The sequence below is a fragment of the Monodon monoceros genome, unplaced genomic scaffold (assembly GCF_005190385.1).
Source record: "Monodon monoceros isolate NGI ecotype Baffin Bay Population unplaced genomic scaffold, NGI_Narwhal_1 Super_Scaffold_3, whole genome shotgun sequence".
NCBI lineage: Eukaryota > Metazoa > Chordata > Mammalia > Artiodactyla > Monodontidae > Monodon > Monodon monoceros.
This window is the reverse complement of record NW_021703780.1, coordinates 77435245-77454625: the sequence shown is the minus strand read 5'-3', so window position 1 is coordinate 77454625 and position 19381 is coordinate 77435245. Positions and strand designations below refer to the sequence as shown.

At 39.5% G+C, this 19381-nt stretch overlaps 1 protein-coding gene and 1 long non-coding RNA gene across 14 annotated transcripts in view; one reads left to right on the top strand and one right to left on the bottom strand.

Moving 5' to 3' along the window:
- LOC114907454 overlaps nucleotides 1–10574 on the bottom strand; it is a 39639-nt gene extending 29065 nt beyond the window's left edge. For 6 of the 8 annotated variants that reach the window (XR_003796734.1, XR_003796739.1, XR_003796738.1 and 3 more), the window contains exons 1-2: nucleotides 10382–10574; nucleotides 2804–3243 (exon numbers count right to left, since the gene is read on the bottom strand). This is a non-coding gene — a long non-coding RNA (uncharacterized LOC114907454). Of the gene's footprint in view, nucleotides 1–2803; nucleotides 3244–10377 lie in introns of all 8 variants that reach the window. The other 2 variants (XR_003796735.1, XR_003796736.1) reach the window with 2 other exon arrangements.
- Nucleotides 1–19381, top strand: part of ADAMTS9 (ADAM metallopeptidase with thrombospondin type 1 motif 9) — a 220343-nt gene that overhangs the window by 112307 nt on the left and 88655 nt on the right. For 5 of the 6 annotated variants that reach the window (XR_003796732.1, XM_029243139.1, XM_029243140.1 and 2 more), the window contains exons 29-30: nucleotides 3366–3533; nucleotides 10396–10569. Coding sequence is in view for 5 of the 6 variants with exons in the window: in XM_029243139.1 (XP_029098972.1) it covers nucleotides 3366–3533; nucleotides 10396–10569 (342 nt within the window). In the remaining variant the exon portion in view is untranslated. The remainder of the gene's footprint in view (nucleotides 1–3365; nucleotides 3534–10395; nucleotides 10570–19381) is intronic. The other variant, XM_029243142.1, reaches the window with a different exon arrangement.

The window sequence follows — 19381 nt, the reverse complement described above, 5'->3', positions numbered from 1 at the left end:
AGAAGAGCTGAAACCTGTGTTTGATTATCAAGATGATAACTTCTTTATGAGATCATAATAGACCCACTAATAAACCTGTTAGATAGGAAAATTTCCACAAGCACCTGCTTTTCTTCATTGGTAAGTTAGAAAGCATGAAATGAAAAGTGTTTGCTGTCAGATTAGATACCTTGTGAATTTCCTTATCTCTTTTAGATCTTAATTTGAGGCAAATAATATGTGTAGTATTGCATCCTGTTTTCCAAGTCAGTTCCATTGAAGTTCCCAAATAAGAAAACCACACATAGGAATGGGTGGGATGCAACTAATCCAGATATTTAAAAGATTTTTAAGGCTTCATATTTCGTATCAACTTCATCTATCTTCATTTCATGGGCAACAGATGTTGGTTACACCAGTGGTGCCCCTCAGATGAATTATTATCAGTGATGTTGCTGATAACTTAATTATTTTCATTGTGCTGTTATGTTCCCAACAGACATCTAGCCACTTGGATTGGAGTCATGTGGGAAGAGATATATACATATAAAGCATTTTGGTTATGCCATTTTGAAAACACCATTTGTCTCCAGTAATAGTACCTATCTCTATGGTTATTGGAATGATTAAATGAGATAATGTATATAAAGTCTTAGAGCAGTGACTGGCACCCAATAAATGGGAGAAAGCTGTGCCTTTTCTAATTCTGCCTCTGTAGATTGCTTCCTACTTTTCGGTTATCTCTTCCAGTGACCACTAAATGGGATTTGTTTCATTTGTGTATTCAACATTTACTGAGCACCTACTAAGTTCCAAGAATTATGCAAAGTGCTGGAGTATAGTGATGAACAAAACTTCCATAATCCCTGCCCTCATGGAACTGACAGATCAATGGGGTAGATTACTAAATCAGCATTTCCACCAATTCTCTTTCTCTCCTCCATACGAAGGGACAGCTTGTCTGGACTGTTTGTATATTGAAATGATGATCCTTCAAGGTAGACTTGCTTTAAGTTGACCCATGTTCATTTGATTAATAAGACAACTATGTCTATTTCTTCACCATAATCAAGCACATTACCACCCATGAATCCATATCCTTTAAGTTCAGCTCATTTCCTACAAAGTAATATATTCTTGACTCCCAATGCAGTTTTTCCCATCTCTATTCATGTCATCACTGTCTATCCAGTTGCCCATACCAGAAACCCAGGAGACCTTCCTACTTCAAAAAATGCGTCTTCAATTCACCAACTTCCTTCACCCCTCCACTCTACACCCTAATCTATGCCACCATCACCTCTTGCTTGGACAAATGCATTAACTTCCTGAGCGGTTTTCTTGTTTCCACTTATGCTGTATTTCCACTCATTGCCTAGCTGGTAGTCAAAGTAGAATTTTTGAAAGAAAAATCAGACTGTGTCTTACCCTAACTTAAAACTCCTCAGTGATTTTCCCTCTCGTGGAGAATGAACTATATTATTATGACCTATGAGCTCTGCATGGTCTGGCCCCAGGGAATGCCTCAGAGAGCCCTCTTGCAACCACTCCAGCTTGTTTTCTTCAGAGTACTCATCTCAGTTAGCATGTATATATTTATTTTTGTCATCACTTGATTAATGCTGGCCTCCCTCACTGGTCTGTAAACTCCATGAGGGCTGGAATTATATCAGTTTTACTTATCACTGTATTCCCAGCACTTTGCATAACGTATGAAACTTAGTAGGTGCTCAATAAATGTTTGCTGAATAAACAAATGATCTCACCTCAGATTCTAACTGTGCCTGTATTTTTTGGTGGAAGTAACATTTTTAAATATTAAAATAGTCACTGATAACAGGGATTATCTGTGTGTAAGTCATTAGACAATTGGTTTATAGGTATACTTCTTGGAGGTTCATTCTAAAAGCCTTCTCGAATTATAGCCCAGAGCCTTTATATACATCAAAACACTGTACGTTGAAGGATGGATATTTTTGTTTTGGTGTAGATATCTAAATTCAGTTCTTTCCTTCCACACTGTATACTCTATTAAGAGTGCCAGAATGACTACTCCAAATCATAATACTCACAAGATGAGAGCTCAAAACAACGTTTCCATCTCCTAAAGTAAAAAATTATAGCCAAACATATTAATACACATATTTTAAATTTCTCTAGCAGCTGCTATTGGAATTTTTATAATGGTTTATGTTTACTAGAAAAACGCGTCTGACACATTTATGAATGGGATCACTTTGAGCTTGCTTGGTAATAGTGTTTGGATTTATGTTAGGCTACATGTTTTACATGGTGCTAGTTACCTATTAGGCATAAAAGGGTACTTTGGCCATTTAAGTTAACAAAATCACAGAGTTAGCAGGGGAAATTAGAAACATTGAGTAGAAGGAAATGGCACTTGAAATCTATTTTTGTTGTGTTTTCACATTTTGCTCTTCATTGTTAAGCTCATTTCCCTCTGACATGTAAGGACATTATATTGGGAAATAATGTGTCTTGAAAACGGGAGCCAGTAAGCTTATGATCCAAGTGGTAACGACTTCTGTAATCGCTAATGAGGCAATGGACGTTGAATATCTCAGCATACTCATGGGGGCCAGCCTCTTGCCTATTCCACAAGAAGCTGTCATATCAAATTTTTGTCCTGATGCCATGAGCCCTTTGATTCCTAAACCTTTCTGAGAAACCTACTCTGAAATCAAAGTCAAGTTTCTTAGATGTGGTCAGACAAGGTCACATTAAAACAGTTCAGTGAACCTGCAGATCAAAGTTGAAAGGTAATGCCTCCCTCCCAAACTTGGCACTGACCCACCTGCTAGCTTACCTTTCAGTTTCTAACATGCCTTTTTCACCTCCTTTCCAATGGACTGGGAAAATGAGAGCTTCTCCTCTGAAAAATGGTAGAAGAGTTTCCTTAAATCAGTTCACTAGGAAATGGGACACAGCTGAATTTGGAAACACACCTTTATCCAAAAGAGTGAATTGTGAGGTAGTTTGTCGAAGAAATGTCTTGATCAGCGATTGCATGAAGTGAGATGTCCGAAAGGAATCCTAACTAATTCATAGTAGGACTTCTGTAAATCAGAATTTCATGGTAATTTCAGGTTCGTGGGCTTCATTTTTGGCCTAAATTACCAGGATTTACCCTCGTTCTTGAGTGACCCAAGATACTAAACAGGATTCCTGCTGTCATGCTGTCCACATGGTTTTCTCCATTGCTGCCTTCCTTCCGTGTTGAGCCTTGAGGTGTTATCCAAAATGGCACTGCAAAAGGGGGGAATGGTGACTCGCGTTAGGCATGATCGTAACATCTCACGACACAGGTTTTTATCAAATTCCTTGTGATTTAAAAAAAAAAACAACCTTGCCGTTGCTTTATATTTCAGTGTTCTGTCTCTTGTGGTCGAGGGCATAAACAACGAAATGTTTACTGCATGGCAAAAGATGGAAGTCATTTAGAAAGTGATTACTGTAAACACCTTGCTAAGCCAAATGGGCACAGAAAGTGCCGAGGAGGAAGATGCCCCAAGTGGAAGGCTGGCGCGTGGAGTCAGGTGAGCAATGCTTCTCCTCTCGTGACTGTTTCCTTACCTTCGGCCACATGGCTGACACCAGTGTGCTGGCTTGTTTCCCTGCGCGGTTTTGGTTTTTCAGAGGGGACTGGGGACAGGGAGGGAAACAGCTTTATGTCAGGATACTCACTAGCTGTGGGACCTTGGGCAAGTGGCTTCAGCCCTTGGCACTTTGGATACCATCTACAATAGGACAGTTGTGAGGGTTGCGAGGATTAATTCCAAGCGGTGGTAGATGTAGATGTCAGCTGTCTAGGACGGAGTAGCCCCTCAATCCTTCGCTGATGGCATTTTTATTACTATTGACCACTTAAAAAACCACTAATTCAGATTCTAGTAAGGTTGACTATGTTACCTGGCAGGAATTGAGTCTGAATTTACCTTTGAGGTTCTTAAAGAAAAGGCTGTCAATATAAAGTATTTGAGAATACTTCTCTGCCTGTTAGCTTGTATGCAATAGAGGTGGGGGACAGATGGGGAAGTTCTCTGTCATTTCCTAGCTCTGCAACCTTGGGTGATTTGTTTGACCTTGCCGAGCTGACTTCATATCGCTCTTAGGAGGATTTAAAGCAGTAATGAATGCCATGTACCTAGCTCTGGGGTCTTAAATCTAATAAGATCTCAAAAGTAATATTTTTTTTACTTGGATGAGTGCGATGTGTATATATCCAATGGGGAAGGAGAGGAAGTACCCAAGAAACTGACTACAGTTAGACTCTACTAATTCTAAACCTTTGGTAACCTAGTCAGGAACTGGGTGGGAGAGTTTCCCTATTGAATTCAGGAGGGAACTTGAGAAGCTTCTGTTTACCTATAAACAATTGAGGGGTGAACAAAAGTCACTCATATCTGGCCCTTAAAGTAGATCTTGTCACTCCACACTTGTCCATTTCCTCAGCTTGGTTGAGGTGCTTACTTAAAAGTAATAAGGCCCGATTTCTTTTCACATATTCCGTATTCAGTGTGTTCTTTCTCTCCATTAATTTGATTCAGGAAGGTTTTACTGAATTTGTAGCTCTCCTATGCAGTGGAGATGTATGAAGGTACTCCGGAGAATCAATAGAAAACTAGGTTCAAGGTTAGCAGCCTCTAGAATTGATGCTTTCAGGGCCTGGTTCTTGATTCCTGATACCCCAAAGAAGCTTTGCACAGGTGTGTTAGCATGAGGAGGAATTGAGAATCCTCCATTTGAACATGACTAATAGAAAATTCCTCTAGAAACGTGAATTTTTCTTAAATGCCCTGAGCTGCCATCATCGTCTCCCATACCTCACAGTCTTATTTTCTTCACAGAGAAATAAAACATGGCCTGCGTCATTCCCCAGCAGGGGAGCCTCATCCCTCTCAATGCTTTTATCATGATGATCATGTTTTGTTTTTATTTTTGTTTTAACCATCAAAGCATCTGTGCCCAGCCAGAGCTAGCTCCTCCTCTGGCTTCCTTAAGGGACCAGATTTCTAGGCAGTATTTCATACTGGTCATCCTTAATGGTTTGTCTTAAGTGACTAGTGTCATCTGTAACTTCCAGCCCTTTTTATTTTGGGAGCTATTCAATGCATGTAAAAGCCTACAGCTAACATTATTTAAGATACCACACTAATTAGCTTGTCCTCTTGCACACTTTCATGCTCTGTTACTTTTCTTTATGTCCCTTGGACATATCTACTATTTGCATCTTGTCCTGAATATTAAGTTGAGAGTATGTAAATGGTATTCATTATAAAGGCCAATTCATTCAATAAAAGGATGATTAAAAGAATCTTTCACTCTTTATTGGTAAACACAGAGTGAGTTTTACTCTAGTATCCTGTGATCTTGATGGGAAGTCTAAAATTGTTCACAAAGCTGGGATGATTAGGTTTGAACCCTTGGGGTTTTTTCAAACATAAGGTTATAGGATTATCGGAATCCCTCCCCAGAAAAGACCCACACCTGTTCAAAAGGATTGCTTAGAAAAGTCTAGTTACCTTTGTGGAAAATGCAAGTAAACACAGTTATGTAATGATCTGTGGCCAACTTTCTAATGCTCTGATTTGATTTATAGAAATGAATTATAAAAGCAGGCAAGACAAGATGCTGCATGGGTAAAATCCAATTTGTGCAATTTAGAAGCATACCTGAAAATAATCAGACCCAGAGTTTGATGGAGAAAGACAGTCTGCATGATTAAAGGTTATTGGTTTACTAATGATCCCATAGTAAACAGAAATATCCCTAAGGCAGTAATATAAAGCAAGAATAACGATTATTCATTTGCAACAATATTTAGAAAGTTTTATATCTGGTCGTTCTGTTTTCTGCTGGTAGCTATATTCTAGTCATCTCATCTTCAAGGTAGGGAGAATAATTATTGCAATTTCTCATCATGTCAAAATGTGTGACGATAACAAGGCATATAGAATATTGGGATAGGAAACTAGTATAGCCTTGCTACTCTTCTTTGTCTCTCCCTCAGAATTGGTGTTTTGAGGTTTAAAGCGGAATGTTTCACTTTTACATCTTCTGAAAATCTGGAATGTGTCAAGGAAATTTTTCCAAAAAAAGAATAGCTTTTATTGGAAAACATCCTCAATAAAGTTTGAAAGCATTTTTTTTTCAAAAGGTCATGTTCAGTTTGTTTACATGATTTTGATCAAGAGCTGAGGGATGAAATTTTCAGACACAATCAGCATCCATTTCTTGATTCAGCTTGATAAATGTGAAGGCTTTGTAGTCACATGATTCAAAAGCATTGGGGCTTCTGTGGTGGCGCAGTGGTTGAGAGTCCGCCTGCCCGTGCAGGGGACACGGGTTCCTTCCCCGGTCCGGGAAGATCCCACGTGCCGCGGAGCGGCTGGGCCCGTGAGCCATGGCCGCTGAGCCTGCGCGTCCAGAGCCTGTGCTCCACAACGGGAGAGGCCGAAACAGTGAGAGGCCCGCGTACCGCAAAAAAAAAAAAAAAAAAAAAAAAGAAATAGCATTCCAGAATAAAAAATTTTTAATGTGTCCTGTTCCTATAGAAAGGCTTTTCAAACAAATGAAGATTAGGACTAAACAATAAATCATCAGAGTAGAATGAAAGTAACACTTTATCATCATTTATCAATCATGAATTCATTCAATCCTGAGATGCCTGTTTTTTTCATATTTTAACATTTCTGTGGTCAGGATGGGCCTAACAACCAATGGAAGGCCGTGATTTAATTAGTTGCTCTTGTTTTCTTTCTGAGTGATACAAAATGTAATACTGTGTCTTGGTATCAGTGGTGTCTTAAATTCAGAAAAATACTTAATTCTTAAAAGCTCTTCAGTGCTCATGCCAAAATGGTAACTGGCAGATTGCATTATGAACCTACCAGCCATTTCTGCTTGGGATTTTTCTTGTAATTACAATGAGAGCGGCTTGGTTGTGGTGTCTGATTCTGAAGTATTCTGCAAGTGTCTAATGGAGAAACATGGCAAATGTGTAGCCTGTGTCCTTTGAGAAGTCAGGGAAACCATATGCACATGGTCAGTGATGAGAACTAGAGTTGCCTTAGCGATTTGTGCTTTCTTGTTACTTTGTATTTGAACTGCAAGCATTGATGTTGAATTGTTTGAATACAGGCTTTTCACCCACACTCTTGCTGATGTACAAGAGCCTGCATAATATTAGCACCATATTTTAAACTGGAAGCCAAATTTTAACCCACGGTAGCTTTGGTTTATTGCCTAGGATAGAATTTACTTGGACTATTTTCTGTTTTTGTTTTTGCTTGAGTTAGGGTGATTATCTCTGTTCTTTGCTTTATTTATTTGTGGAGTATCTACTTAAAAGGTTTACTAGGAAGTATGAAAGATATTTTATGCAAGATGCTTAGCATAGAACTAAGGTCTCAACTGGCAGTGATTTTGTATCTCTTGGGACGTTTGGCAGTGTCTAGAGACAGTTTTGGTTATCTCACTTTGGCAGAGGAGGGGAAATGCAACTGACATGTACTAGGGTAGAGTCCAGGGATGCTCCTAAACTTTCTACAATGCACAGGACACCCCCAACAAAAATGAATTACTAGGTTGAGAAACCCCAGAATAGAGCCTCGGCTAGTAAATGCTTACTAAGTTTGCTGTTGTCGTTACCAGTTATTATTTATTAAAGTTGGTTCATATCGTTATTTTTCAAACTAATCCCTCCTTTTAAATAATGTCACTGCCATGGTTGCAATAGTTGTACTGGAAAAAAGTATGTAAAATTCTTTCCAGGTTTTCAAGTGTATACTACAATTCCCTAAACATCAGAAGTTCCATAGAGATTCTTTTTGTCTGTGGAAATAAGCATCGTTTCCCCTTTAAATCGGTGAGTTCTGCATACTAGCATTGCACAGTAGGGAGTACAGAGAGGTGAAACACAGCTCCCAGCTCAGTAGTTTGGAACTAAAAACATCTACTTTCAAACCGGCACAAATAGACTGCCATGCAGAAATGATAGATGGGACAGAGGAGGGGGACATGTTAATAGACACCGCTCAACCTCTTTCTTCTGCAGAATAACTTAAAGGTGGACTAAATAAAACAAGAAGAATTAAGCACGCACACGTGCACACACCACCACCATCAGCACCTCCAGGGTCATGCAGAGGTCTTTTTGATGCTGTTTTATTCATGGGGCTTCCGCACAAATCTCTCAGAATTCACCAAGCAAGCCTGGCTGTCTCTGTATGCAAAATGTTGCCTCCCCTGAGACAGCACAGGAAGAAAAGTTAAACGCGGAGAACTAACTCTGATGCAGTATGCTTCATTTTGAACAAAGATTACCATGGATGCAGTATTCACAGAGGCAGGGCTTACACCTTACTGTGCATATAAGTCCTGTCGAAACTTTTGAATGTGTTAATTCAGGGCTAGCTTTGACACTATGAAATCGGAAGCCACAGTGACATACTGTATCACTGAGACTTCCTTTATCTTTTGAAAAAATATCGAACATTGTAGAAATAATTTTTAAAATACAGGTTGCTTATGGCTCTTAATACCTTGCCTTTGCTGAACTGTAAGTAATAATTTACTCAGTAACAAACAGTAGCATCAAAAAGAAGTTTCATTTACTTAGAGCCGGAATAGTAAACACCCTGAAAGCCTTTAACGTTTTTTTCCTTTTTCTTTACCTTATTAAAGCGTTAGGAGATTTTTAATATGTATTAGCTCTATGCCAAACTCAAATTTGTTTACTTAATTGTTCTTATTTTTTCCTTGTGTTTCCATTTGGATACATTGTTCCGGAAGGGTACTGTTTTATTTTTTTAAGACCCCCAAATTCAAATAGCCAAAGGGTGTTTTGGTGGTTGTTTATTGTCAGCGGTTGCTCATGATTTCTGTCATTCATGTGCTAACTCTCCTGTGTTGCAGTTCATCCATTTCCTGTGTAATCAATGGGAAATATACACGCAGCTCCCATAAGGATTAAATGGCCATCCTCTGTACACAAGGCAATCAGGCACCCTCTCATTCCACCAAGAACATAATGATGTGAAAAGTCTGGTTCCTTGTGGGTCACAAACTCATTCAATCCAATTAATACAATTAAACCCAAACAATAGTAGCTATGCTGCTCCAAAATATTTCCTTCTCTTCAGCTAGCTTTGATGTGAACATTTAAGCTCCTGCCTGGCGTAGACTCATCTGAAATGATATTATTTCCCAAGATGCCTTCTAAACACTACCACCTATTTTCTTAGAATCTGAAACGGAAATAATATTATGCAGCAGAATTCATTAGGGTGTGCTTCTTGTTAGTAAATTCCCATTAGCCTCAGAGAAGGATGACTCCTGCTGCAGGTTAATTGGACAAGAATTTTTGTCTAATTTAAAAGCGTGATTCTATTCTTTACCAAGACCCGAGCTCTTAGGAATATGGCTTTAGTGTATGTTAGGCTTGTTTTCTCAGTTAGACAAATGAATGGCAGCTGAGCTATCACAAAAACTTGGAAACAGTTTTTAATAGCCAAGTGAGGTAATAGGCTGTTCTTTCCAGTCAGATGTTGCCTTTAGTTTCTGAATGTCAAAAGCTTAATAAAGACAGTAATTCTTGGCCTGACCATAAGTGAGATTATGAAACCCAGCAATGAGGAAACCATTAAAAAAATTAATTTAGAGGAAAGTTAATTACAGATTAATAGGGTGTTGTGCAGCTTGGTCAACAAAATGTTTCAGCCTGATTAACAGTATTTTTCACGGACTGAAAACACAACACCCAAGGAAATTTTTTTTTTTTGGTCAGCTTTTATTTTTTGTATATTCATCCGAGGTTGTAAATAGATACAAATACTTTAACGAATTCCATAGTTAAAAAAAAAAAAAATTCCCTATCTCCAGGAATAGGAGCAAGAAGAAGAAGAGAGGGAAGAAACTAATTCTATTTTTAAGGCCCTAAAAACTTCAGTGATTTACTCTTCTTGAGTTATATTTTCCATCTGCCAAGAAATTCTCTTGTACAGAACTGTATCTCCAATTTTCAAGACCCTTCAACCTTCCAGGATAGAAATCATTTGGGATTTTCATTTCACATGGCAGCACTACTTCTAGGTTGTACTGAATGTCTCGGAATGATCTCCCCTAGCCTATTCCACTGTCCAAGAGTTTGGTTAACCTGAAAGATTTCCCCCTAACTTGAGTCTCTTCCTCACTCAACCGCCTTTGATAGGCAGTGAGTTTGCAGATTTAAGACATTCTCATGGGTCCCTTTCACTGGAAATTAGAAAGCCTTGTGATAGCTGTGAGGGTCATTGGATTAGGAATGCGGTCCCCAGATCTGTGACCCTCTCCACCCCGATGATCACTCCCTCCCCCAAATGACCCGGAGCTCCCACTTACGCACTCTTGTCCTTTTAGTGCTCAGTGTCCTGTGGCCAAGGCGTGCGGCGGAGAAATGTGGGCTGTCAGCTGGGAACACACAAAATAGCCGGAGAGACCGAGTGCAACCCATACACTAGACCGGAGTCAGAGCGCGCCTGCCAAGCCCCGCTGTGTCCACTCTACGCTTGGAGGGCAGATGAATGGCAAGAAGTAAGTAGAGCCAGGAAGTGGGCACCTGCCAGTGTTTCGCTCAACCCCTTTGCTATCATCACATCCGTTCCCCCATGAAGCCCTCCAGCATGGTGACAAGGCTGGCTCTTTCCCAAAAGGTTTGCTGTCAGACGGCCAACAGTTCACTCCAGCAATGGTGGGAGAGCTCCTCCTTTTTCTGCCGTTCCGACGTCTGTGTTCTTGAGTGTTCCAAATCTGGCTGCCTCCAGAAAAACTTGAACAGGCCTTGAGCCAAATGCGTAAAGATAACTTTCCCAGAAGGAGGGGGAGATGGAAGAAATATTTTAAATATGTATATTCAGACGTGGTCATTCTGGATGAGTTCAGACAGCCACTAGGGGCAGACTCTAGGTAGGACCTACTCTGGGTTTTTTCCTCCTTCCACAGCTTTGGCCATCAGCTAGAAGACAGGCACTCATTTGAAACCCTGATTAATGAGCAAAGGATTTCCAGCATTTGAAAACCTGAGGGCATCTGAAGAACTGCTCCACTGATGCAGAAATAGACTTGTTTTTCTCCTGCCCCAGGTTAATGTCTAGTTAAAGAAAACACTAAGTGTCCCTGGGGAATGGCCTGGCCAGCAAGGATAGGACATTAGTAGGAGGGAACCTCTGTTTCCAGTACAGAAGATTGATTTGTAGAAAAGGGGGGAAAGGATATTAAAAAGCAAAACCGTATCTACTGACATTGGAATGAAACAAAGTACAAGTTGTAAAAGGTTCAGAGACAGGCATAGTAAGACAGGAGATTCCCACCGGGAATGGTTTTCAGGACAGGCGTGACAGTGCCCGGCACTGGGCTGAGTGCTTTACGTTCATCACCTCACTTAATCTTTTTAACCACTAAGTGGTTTAAAAAGACAAAGTGGGTATTATTATTATCCCATTTTGCAGTCAAGGAAACTGAGGTTTGGAGGGCCTATGTCATTTGTCCAAATGTTATACACCTAGCAGGTGGAAGAAGCAAGGCTTGATCCTAAGTTAAGTCTCTTAAACCATTATGAGATATTGCAACTGCTTTCTTTTTCCTTTTTTTTATGCAAATGCTAACGGCGTTGCCACTTTTCCCCCGTTTTTATTGAGATATAATTGACATATAATGTTGTATTAAGTTTAAGTGAAAACCTGGTGATTTGACATATGTGTATATTATAAAATGATTACTACAGTAAGTGTACTTAGTATTAACAACTATGTCACAGTTACCTTTGATCACCTCACAGAGTTACAATTTTTTTTTTTCTTGTGATGAGAACTTTTAAGATCTACTCTCTTCGCAACTTCCAAGTTTAATGTACAGTATTGTTAACTGTAGTCACCATGCTGTACATTACATCCCTAGGATTTATTTCTCTTACTACTGGAAGTTTGTACCTTTTGACCACCTTTACTTGTTCACGTACTCTGTGCCTTCCCCCCACCTCTGGCAGCCAGCAATCTGTTCTGAGTTTGTTTTGTTTTGTTTTGTTTTCAGACTATTCCACATATAAATGAGACCTACAGTATTTGTCTATTTATGTCACTTAGCATAATGCCCTCAGGGTTCATCCGTGTTGTCACAGATGGCAGGATTTCCTTCTTTTTAATGGCTGAATTATATTCATATATTCTTTTTTTCTTTCTATCACATTTTCTTTATCCATTCATCCATCATTGGACACTTAGGATGTTTCCGTATTGTGGCTGTTGTAAATAAGCTGCGTGAACATGGGAGTGAGTATATCTTTTCGAGTTAGTGATTTTATTTCCTTCAGGTAAACACCCAGAAGTGGAATTGCTAGATCGTATGGTAGTTCTATTTTTAAGTTTTTGGAGGAGCCTCCAGACTGTTTTCCAGAGTGGCTGCACCAACTTATATCCCCACCAACAGTACATAAGTGTTCTGTTAGCAAGGATCTTGCTGACATTTGTTGTTTCTTGTCTTTTTGGTAATAGTCATTCCAACAGGTGTGAGGTGATATCTCGTTGTGGTTTTGATTTACATTCCCCTGATGATTAGTGATGTTGAGCACCTTTTCATATATCTGTTGGCCATTTGTATGGTTTTTTTTTTTGAGAAATGGCTATTCAGGTCCTTTGCCCATTTTTAGTTTGATGTAGTCCGACTTGTTTATTTTTGATTTTGCTGCCTTTGGTTTGGTGTCAGGTCCAAAAACTCATTGCCAAGACTGATGTCAAGGAGCTTGCCCCTATGTATAGGACTTTTGTGGTCAGGTCTTACGTTCAAGTCTTTAATCCATTTTGAGTTAATTTGGGGTATGGTGTAAGATTGGAGTCCAGTTTCATTCTTTTGCATGTGGTGCTTTGGGTAGTATGGACCTTGTGTGTGTGTGTGTGTTTTTCCCCCCCTTAAAAAAGGTAAATTAGGACTCTAATTAAATAGGTTAAAGCTACATATGAAAGAGAATGCAATTTTTTTTTCTTTTTTCCTTTTTTTTTTAACATCTTTATTGGAGTATAATTGCCTTACAATGGTGTGTTAGTTTCTGCTTTATAAGAAAATGAATTAGTAATACATATACATATATCCCCATATCTCCTCCCTCTTGCATCTCCCTCCCTCCCACCCTCCCTATCCCACCCCTCTAAGTGGTCACAAAGCACCGGGCTGATCTGCCTGTGCTTTGCGGCTGCTTCCCACTAGCTATCTATTTTACATTTGGTAGTGTATATCTGTCCATGCCACCCTCTCACTTCATCCCAGCTTACCCTTACCCCTCCCTGTATCCTCAAGTCCGTTCTCTACGTCTGCGTCCTTATTCCTGTCCTGCCCCTTGGTTCTTCAGAACCTTTTTCTTTTTTTTTCTTAGATTCCATATGTATGTGTTAGCGCACGGTATTTGTTTTTCTCTTCCTGACTTACTTCACTCTGTATGACAGACTCTCGGTCCATCCACCTCACTACAAATAACTCAGTTTCGTTTCTTTTTTTTTGCGGTACGTGGGCCTCTCACTGTTGTGGCCTCTCCCGTTGTGGAGCACAAGCTCCGGATGTGCAGGCTCGGCGGCCATGGCTCACGGGCCCAGCCGCTCTGCAGCATATGGGATCTTTCCGGACCAGGGCACGAACCCGTGTCCGCTGCATCGGCAGGCAGACTGTCAACCACTGCGCCACCAGGGAAGCCCTCGTTTCTTTTTACGGCTGAGTAATATTCCATTGTATATATGTGCCGCATCTTGTTTATCCATTCATCAGTCGATGGACACTTAGGTTGCTTCCTTGTCTTGGCTGTTGTAAATAGAGCTGCAGTGAACATTGTGGTACATGACTATTTTAGAATTATGGTTTTCTCAGGGTATATGCCCAGTAGTGGGATTGCTGGGTCGTATGGTAGTTCTATTTTTAGTTTTTTAAGGAACCTCCATACTGTTCTCCATAGTGGCGGTATCAATTTACATTCCCACCAACAGTGCAAGAGGGTTCCCTTTTCTCCACACCCTCTCCAGCATTTATTCTTTGTAGATTTTTTGATGATGGCCATTCTGGCTGGTGTGAGGTGATACCTCATTGTGGTTTTGATTTGTGTTTCTCTAATGATTAGTGATGTTGAGCATTCTCTCATGTGTTTGTTGGCAATCTGTATATCTTCTTTGGAGAAATGTCTGTTTAGGTCTTCTGCCCATTTTTGGATTGGTTGTTTGTTTTTTTGATATTGAACTACATGGGCTGCTTGTAAATTTTGGAGATTAATCCTTTGTCAGTTGCTTCATTTGCAAATATTTTCTCCCATTCTGAGGGGTGTCTTTTCGTCTTGTTTATGGTTTCCTTTGCTGTGCAAAAGCATTTAAGTTCCATTAGGTCCCATTTGTTTATTTTTGTTTTCATTTCCATTCTCTAGGAGGTGGGTCAAAAAGGATCTTGCTGTGATTTGTGTCATAGAGCGTTCTGCCTATGTTTTCCTCTAAGAGTTTTATAGTGTCTGGCCTTACTTTTAGGTCTTTAATCCATTTTGAGTTTATTTTTGTGTGTGGTGTTAGTGAGTGTCCTAATTTCATTCTTTCACATGTAGCTGTCCACTTCTCCCAGCTCCACATTGAAGAGGCTGTCTTTTCTCCATTGTATATCCTTGCCTCCTTTATCAAAAATAAGGTGACCATATGTGCGTGGGTTTCTCTCTGGGCTTTCTATCCTGTTCCATTGATCTATCTTTCTGTTTTTGTGCCAGTACCATACTGTCTTGATTACTGTAGCGTTGTAGTATAGTCTGAAGTCAAGGAGCCTGATTCCTCCAGCTCCGTTTTTCTTTCTCGAGATTGCTTTGGCTATTCGGGGTCTTTTGTGTTTCCATACAAATTGTGATATTTTTCGTTATAGTTCTGTGACGAATGCCATTGGTAGTTTGATAGGGATTACATTGAATCTGTAAATTGCTTTGGGAAGTATAGTCATTTTCACAATGTTGATTCTTCCAATCCCAGAACATCGTATATATCTCCATCTGTTTGTATCATCTTTAATTTCTTTCATCAGTGTCTTGTAGTTTTCTGCATACAGGTCTTTTGTCTCCTTAGGTAGGTTTATTCCTAGGTATTTTATTCTTTTTGGTGCAGTGGTAAATGGGAGAGTTTCCTTAATTTCTCTTTCAGATCTTTCATCATTAGTATATAGGAAGAGATTTCTGTGCATTAATTTTATATCCTGCTACTTTACCACATTCACTGATTAGCTCTAGTAGTTTTCTGGTAGCATCTTTAGGATTTTCTATGTATAGTATCATGTCATCTGCCAACAGTGACAGCTTTACTTCTTTTCCAATTTGGATTCCTTTTATTTCTTTTTCTTCTCTGATTGCTGTCTCTAAAACTTCCAAAACTATGATGAATAATAGTGGTGAGAATGGACAACCTTGTCTTGCTCCTGATCTTAGAGGAAATGGTTTCAGTTTTTTCACCATTGAGAACGATGTTGGCTGTGGGTTTGTCATATATGGCCTTTATTATGTTGAGGAAAATTCCCTCTGTGCCTACTTTCTGCCGGGTTTTTATCATAAATGGGTGTTGAATTTTGTCGAAAGCTTTCTCTGCATCTATTGAGATGATCATATGGTTTTTCTCCTTCAGTTTGTTAATATGGTTTATCACATTGATTTGCGTATACTGAAGAATCCTTGCATTCCTGGGGTAAACCCCACTTGATCATGGTGTATGATCCTTTTAATGTGCTGTTGGATTCTGTTTGCTAGAATTTTGTTGAGGATTTTTGCATCTCTGTTCATCAGTGATATTGGCCTGTAGTCTTCTTTCTTTGTGACATCTTTGTCTGGTTTTGGAATCAGGGTGATGGTGGCCTCGTAGTATGAGTTTGGGAGTGTTCCTCCCTCTGCTATATTTTGGAAGAGTTTGAGAAGGATAGGTATTAGCTCTTCTCTAAATGTTTGATAGAATTCGCCTGTGAAGCCATCTGGTCCTGGGCTTTTGTTTTTTGGAAGATTTTTTTTTTTTTTTTTTTTGCGGTACGCGGGCCTCTCACTGTTGTGGCCTCTCTCGTTGCGGAGCACAGGCTCAGGACGCACAGGATCTGGATGCGCAGGCTCAGCAGCCATGGCTCACGGGCCTAGCCGCTCCGCGGCCTGTGGGATCTTCCCGGACCAGGGCACGAACCTGTGTCCCCTGCATTGGCAGGCGGACTCTCAACCATTGCGCCACCAGGGAAGCCCTGTTGGAAGATTTTTAATCACAGTCTCAATTTCAGTGCTTCTGTTTGGTCTGCTTATATTTTCTATTTCTTCCTGGTTCTGTCTCGGAAGGTTGTGCTTTTCTAATAATTTGTCCATTTCTTCGTGGCTGTCCATTTTATTGGCATATAGTTACTTGTAGTAACCTCTCATGATCCTTTGTATTTCTGCAGTGTCTGTTGTTACTTCTCCTTTTTAATTTCTAATTCTATTGATATGAGTCTTCTCCCGTTTTTTCTTGGTGAGTCTGGCTAATGGTTTATCAATTTTGTTTACCTTCTCAAAGAACCAGCTTTTAGTTTTATTGATCTTTGCTATTGTTTCCTTCATTTCTTTTTCATTTATTTCTGATCTGATATTTATGATTTCTTTCCTTCTGCTAACTTTGGGGTGTTTTTGTTCTTCTTTCTCTAATTGCTTTAGGTGTAAGGGTAGGTTGTTTATTTGAGATGTTTCTTGTTTCCTGAGGTAGGATTGTGTTGCTATAAACTTCCCTCTTAGAACTGCTTTTGCTGCATCCCATAGGTTTTAGGTTGTCGTGTTTTCCTTGTTATTTGTTTCTAGGTATTTTTTGATTTCCTCTTTGATTTTTTCAGTGATCTCTTGGTTATTAAGTAGTGTATTGTTTAGCCTCCATGTGTTTGTATTTTTTACAGATCTTTTCCTGTAGTTGATATCTAGTCTCATAGCATTGTGGTCAGAAAAGATACTTGATACAATTTCAGTTTTCTTAAGATATGATCTATCCTGGAGAATTTTCCATTAGCACTTGAGAAGAAAGTGTATTCTGTTGTTTTTGGATGGGATGCCCTGTAAATATCAATTAAGTGCATCTTGTTTAATGTATCATTTAAAGCTTGCGTTTCCTTATTTATTTTCATTTTGGATGATCTGTCCATTGGTGAAAGTGGGGTGTTAACATCCCTCCTGTGATTGTGTTACTGTCGATTTCCCCTTATGGCTATTAGCCTTTGCCTTATGTATTGAGGTGCTCCTATGTTGGGTCCGTAAATATTTACAGTTGTTATATCTTCTTCTTGGATCAATCCCTTGATCATTATGTAGTGTCCTTTTTTGTCTCTTCTAATAGTCTTTATTTTAAAGTCTATTTTGTCTAATATGAGAATTGCTACTCCAGCTTTCCTGTGATTTCCACTTGCATGGAATATCGTTTTCCATCCCCTCACTTTCAGTCTATATGTGTCCCTAGGTCTGAAGTGGGCCTCTTGTAGACAGCATGTATACAGGTCTTGTTTTTGTATCCATTTAGCTAGTCTGTGTCTTTTAGTGGGAGCGTTTAATCCATTTTCATTTAAGGTAGTTATCAGTATGTATGTTCCTATTACCATTTTCTTAATTGTTTTGAGTTTGTTATTGTAGGTCTTTTCCTTCTCTTGTGCTTCCTGTCTAGAAAAGTTCCTTTAGCATTTGTTGTAAAGCTGGTTTGGTGGTGCTGAATTCTCTTAGCTTTTGCTTGTCTGTAAAGGTTTTAATTTCTGCGTTGAATCTGAATGAGATCCTTGCTGGGTAGAGTAATCTTGGTTGTAGGTTTTTCCCTTTTATCCCTTTAAATATGTCCTGCCACTCCCTTCTGGCTTGCAGAGTTTCTTCTGAAAGATCAACTGTTAACCTTATGGGGATTCCCTTCTATGTTATTTTTTGTTTTTCCCTAGCTGCTTTTAATATTTTTTCTTTGTATTTAATTTTTGATAGTTTGATTAATATGTGTCTTGGCGTGTTTCTCCTTGGATTTATCCTGTATGGGACTCTCTGCACTTCCTGGTCTTGATTAACTATTTCCTTTCCCATATTAGGGAAGTTTTCAACTATAATCTCTTCAAATATTTTCTCAGTCCCTTTCTTTTTCTCTTCTTCTTCTGGGACCCCTATAATTTGAATGTTGGTGTGTTTAATGTTGTCCCAGAGGTCTCTGAGGCTGTCCTCAATTCTCTTCGTTGTTTTTTCTTTATTCTGCTCTGTGGTAGTTATTTACACTATTTTATCTTCCAGTTCACTTATCTGCCTCAGTTATTCTGCTATTGATTCCTTCTAGAGAATTTTTAATTTCATTTATTGTGCTGTTCATCGTTGTTTGTTTGCTCTTTAGTTCTTCTAGGTCCTTGTTAAACGTTTCTTGTATTTTCTCCATTCTATTTCCAAAATTTTGGATCGTCTTTACTGTCATTACTCTGAATTCTTTTTCAGGTAGACTGCCTATTTCCTCTTCATTTGTTTGGTCTGGTGGGTTTTTACCTTGCTCCTTCATCTGCTGTGTGTTTCTCTGTCTTCTCATTTTGCTTAACTTACTGTGTTTGGGGGTCTCCTTCTTGCAGGTTGCAGGTTTGTAGTTCCCGTTGTTTTTGTTGTCTGCCCCCAGTGGGTAACTTTGGTTTAGTGGGTTGTGTAGGCTTCCTGGAGGAGGGGACTGATGCCTGTGTTCTGGTGGATGAGGCTGGATCTTGTGTTTCTGGTGGGCAGGACTGTGTCCAGTGGTGTGTTTTGGGGTGTATGTGACCTTATTATGATTTTAGGCAGCCTCTCTGCTAATGGTGGGGTTGTGTTCCTGTCTTGCTAGTTGTTTGGCATAGGGTGCCCAGCACTGTAGCTTGCTGGTCGCTGAGTGGAGCTGGGTCTTAGCGTTGAGATGGAGGTCTCTGGGAGAGCTTTCACCATTTGATATTACATGGATCCAAGAGGTCTCTGGTGGACCAGTGTCCTGAACTCAGCTCTCCCACCTCAGAGGCACAGGCCTGACACCTGGCCAGAGCACGAAGACCCTGTCAGCCACATTGCTCAGAAGAAAAGGGAGAAATTAATTAATTATTTATTTATTTAAAGTTATTAAAATAAAAAAAATAGTAAAATTAAAATTTTAAAGTAATAAAACAGAGGAAAAAGAAAGAAAGAAAGGAAAAGAAAAGAAAGGAAGGGAGGAAAGGGCAACCAAACCAAAAAACAAATCCACCAATGATAACAAGCGCTAAAAAGTATACCAAAAAAAACCGAGACAGACAGAAACCTAGGACAAATAGTAAAAGCAAAGCTATACAGGCAAAATCACACAAAGAAGCATACACACTCAAAAAAAGAGAAAAAGAAAAAAACATATATATATAT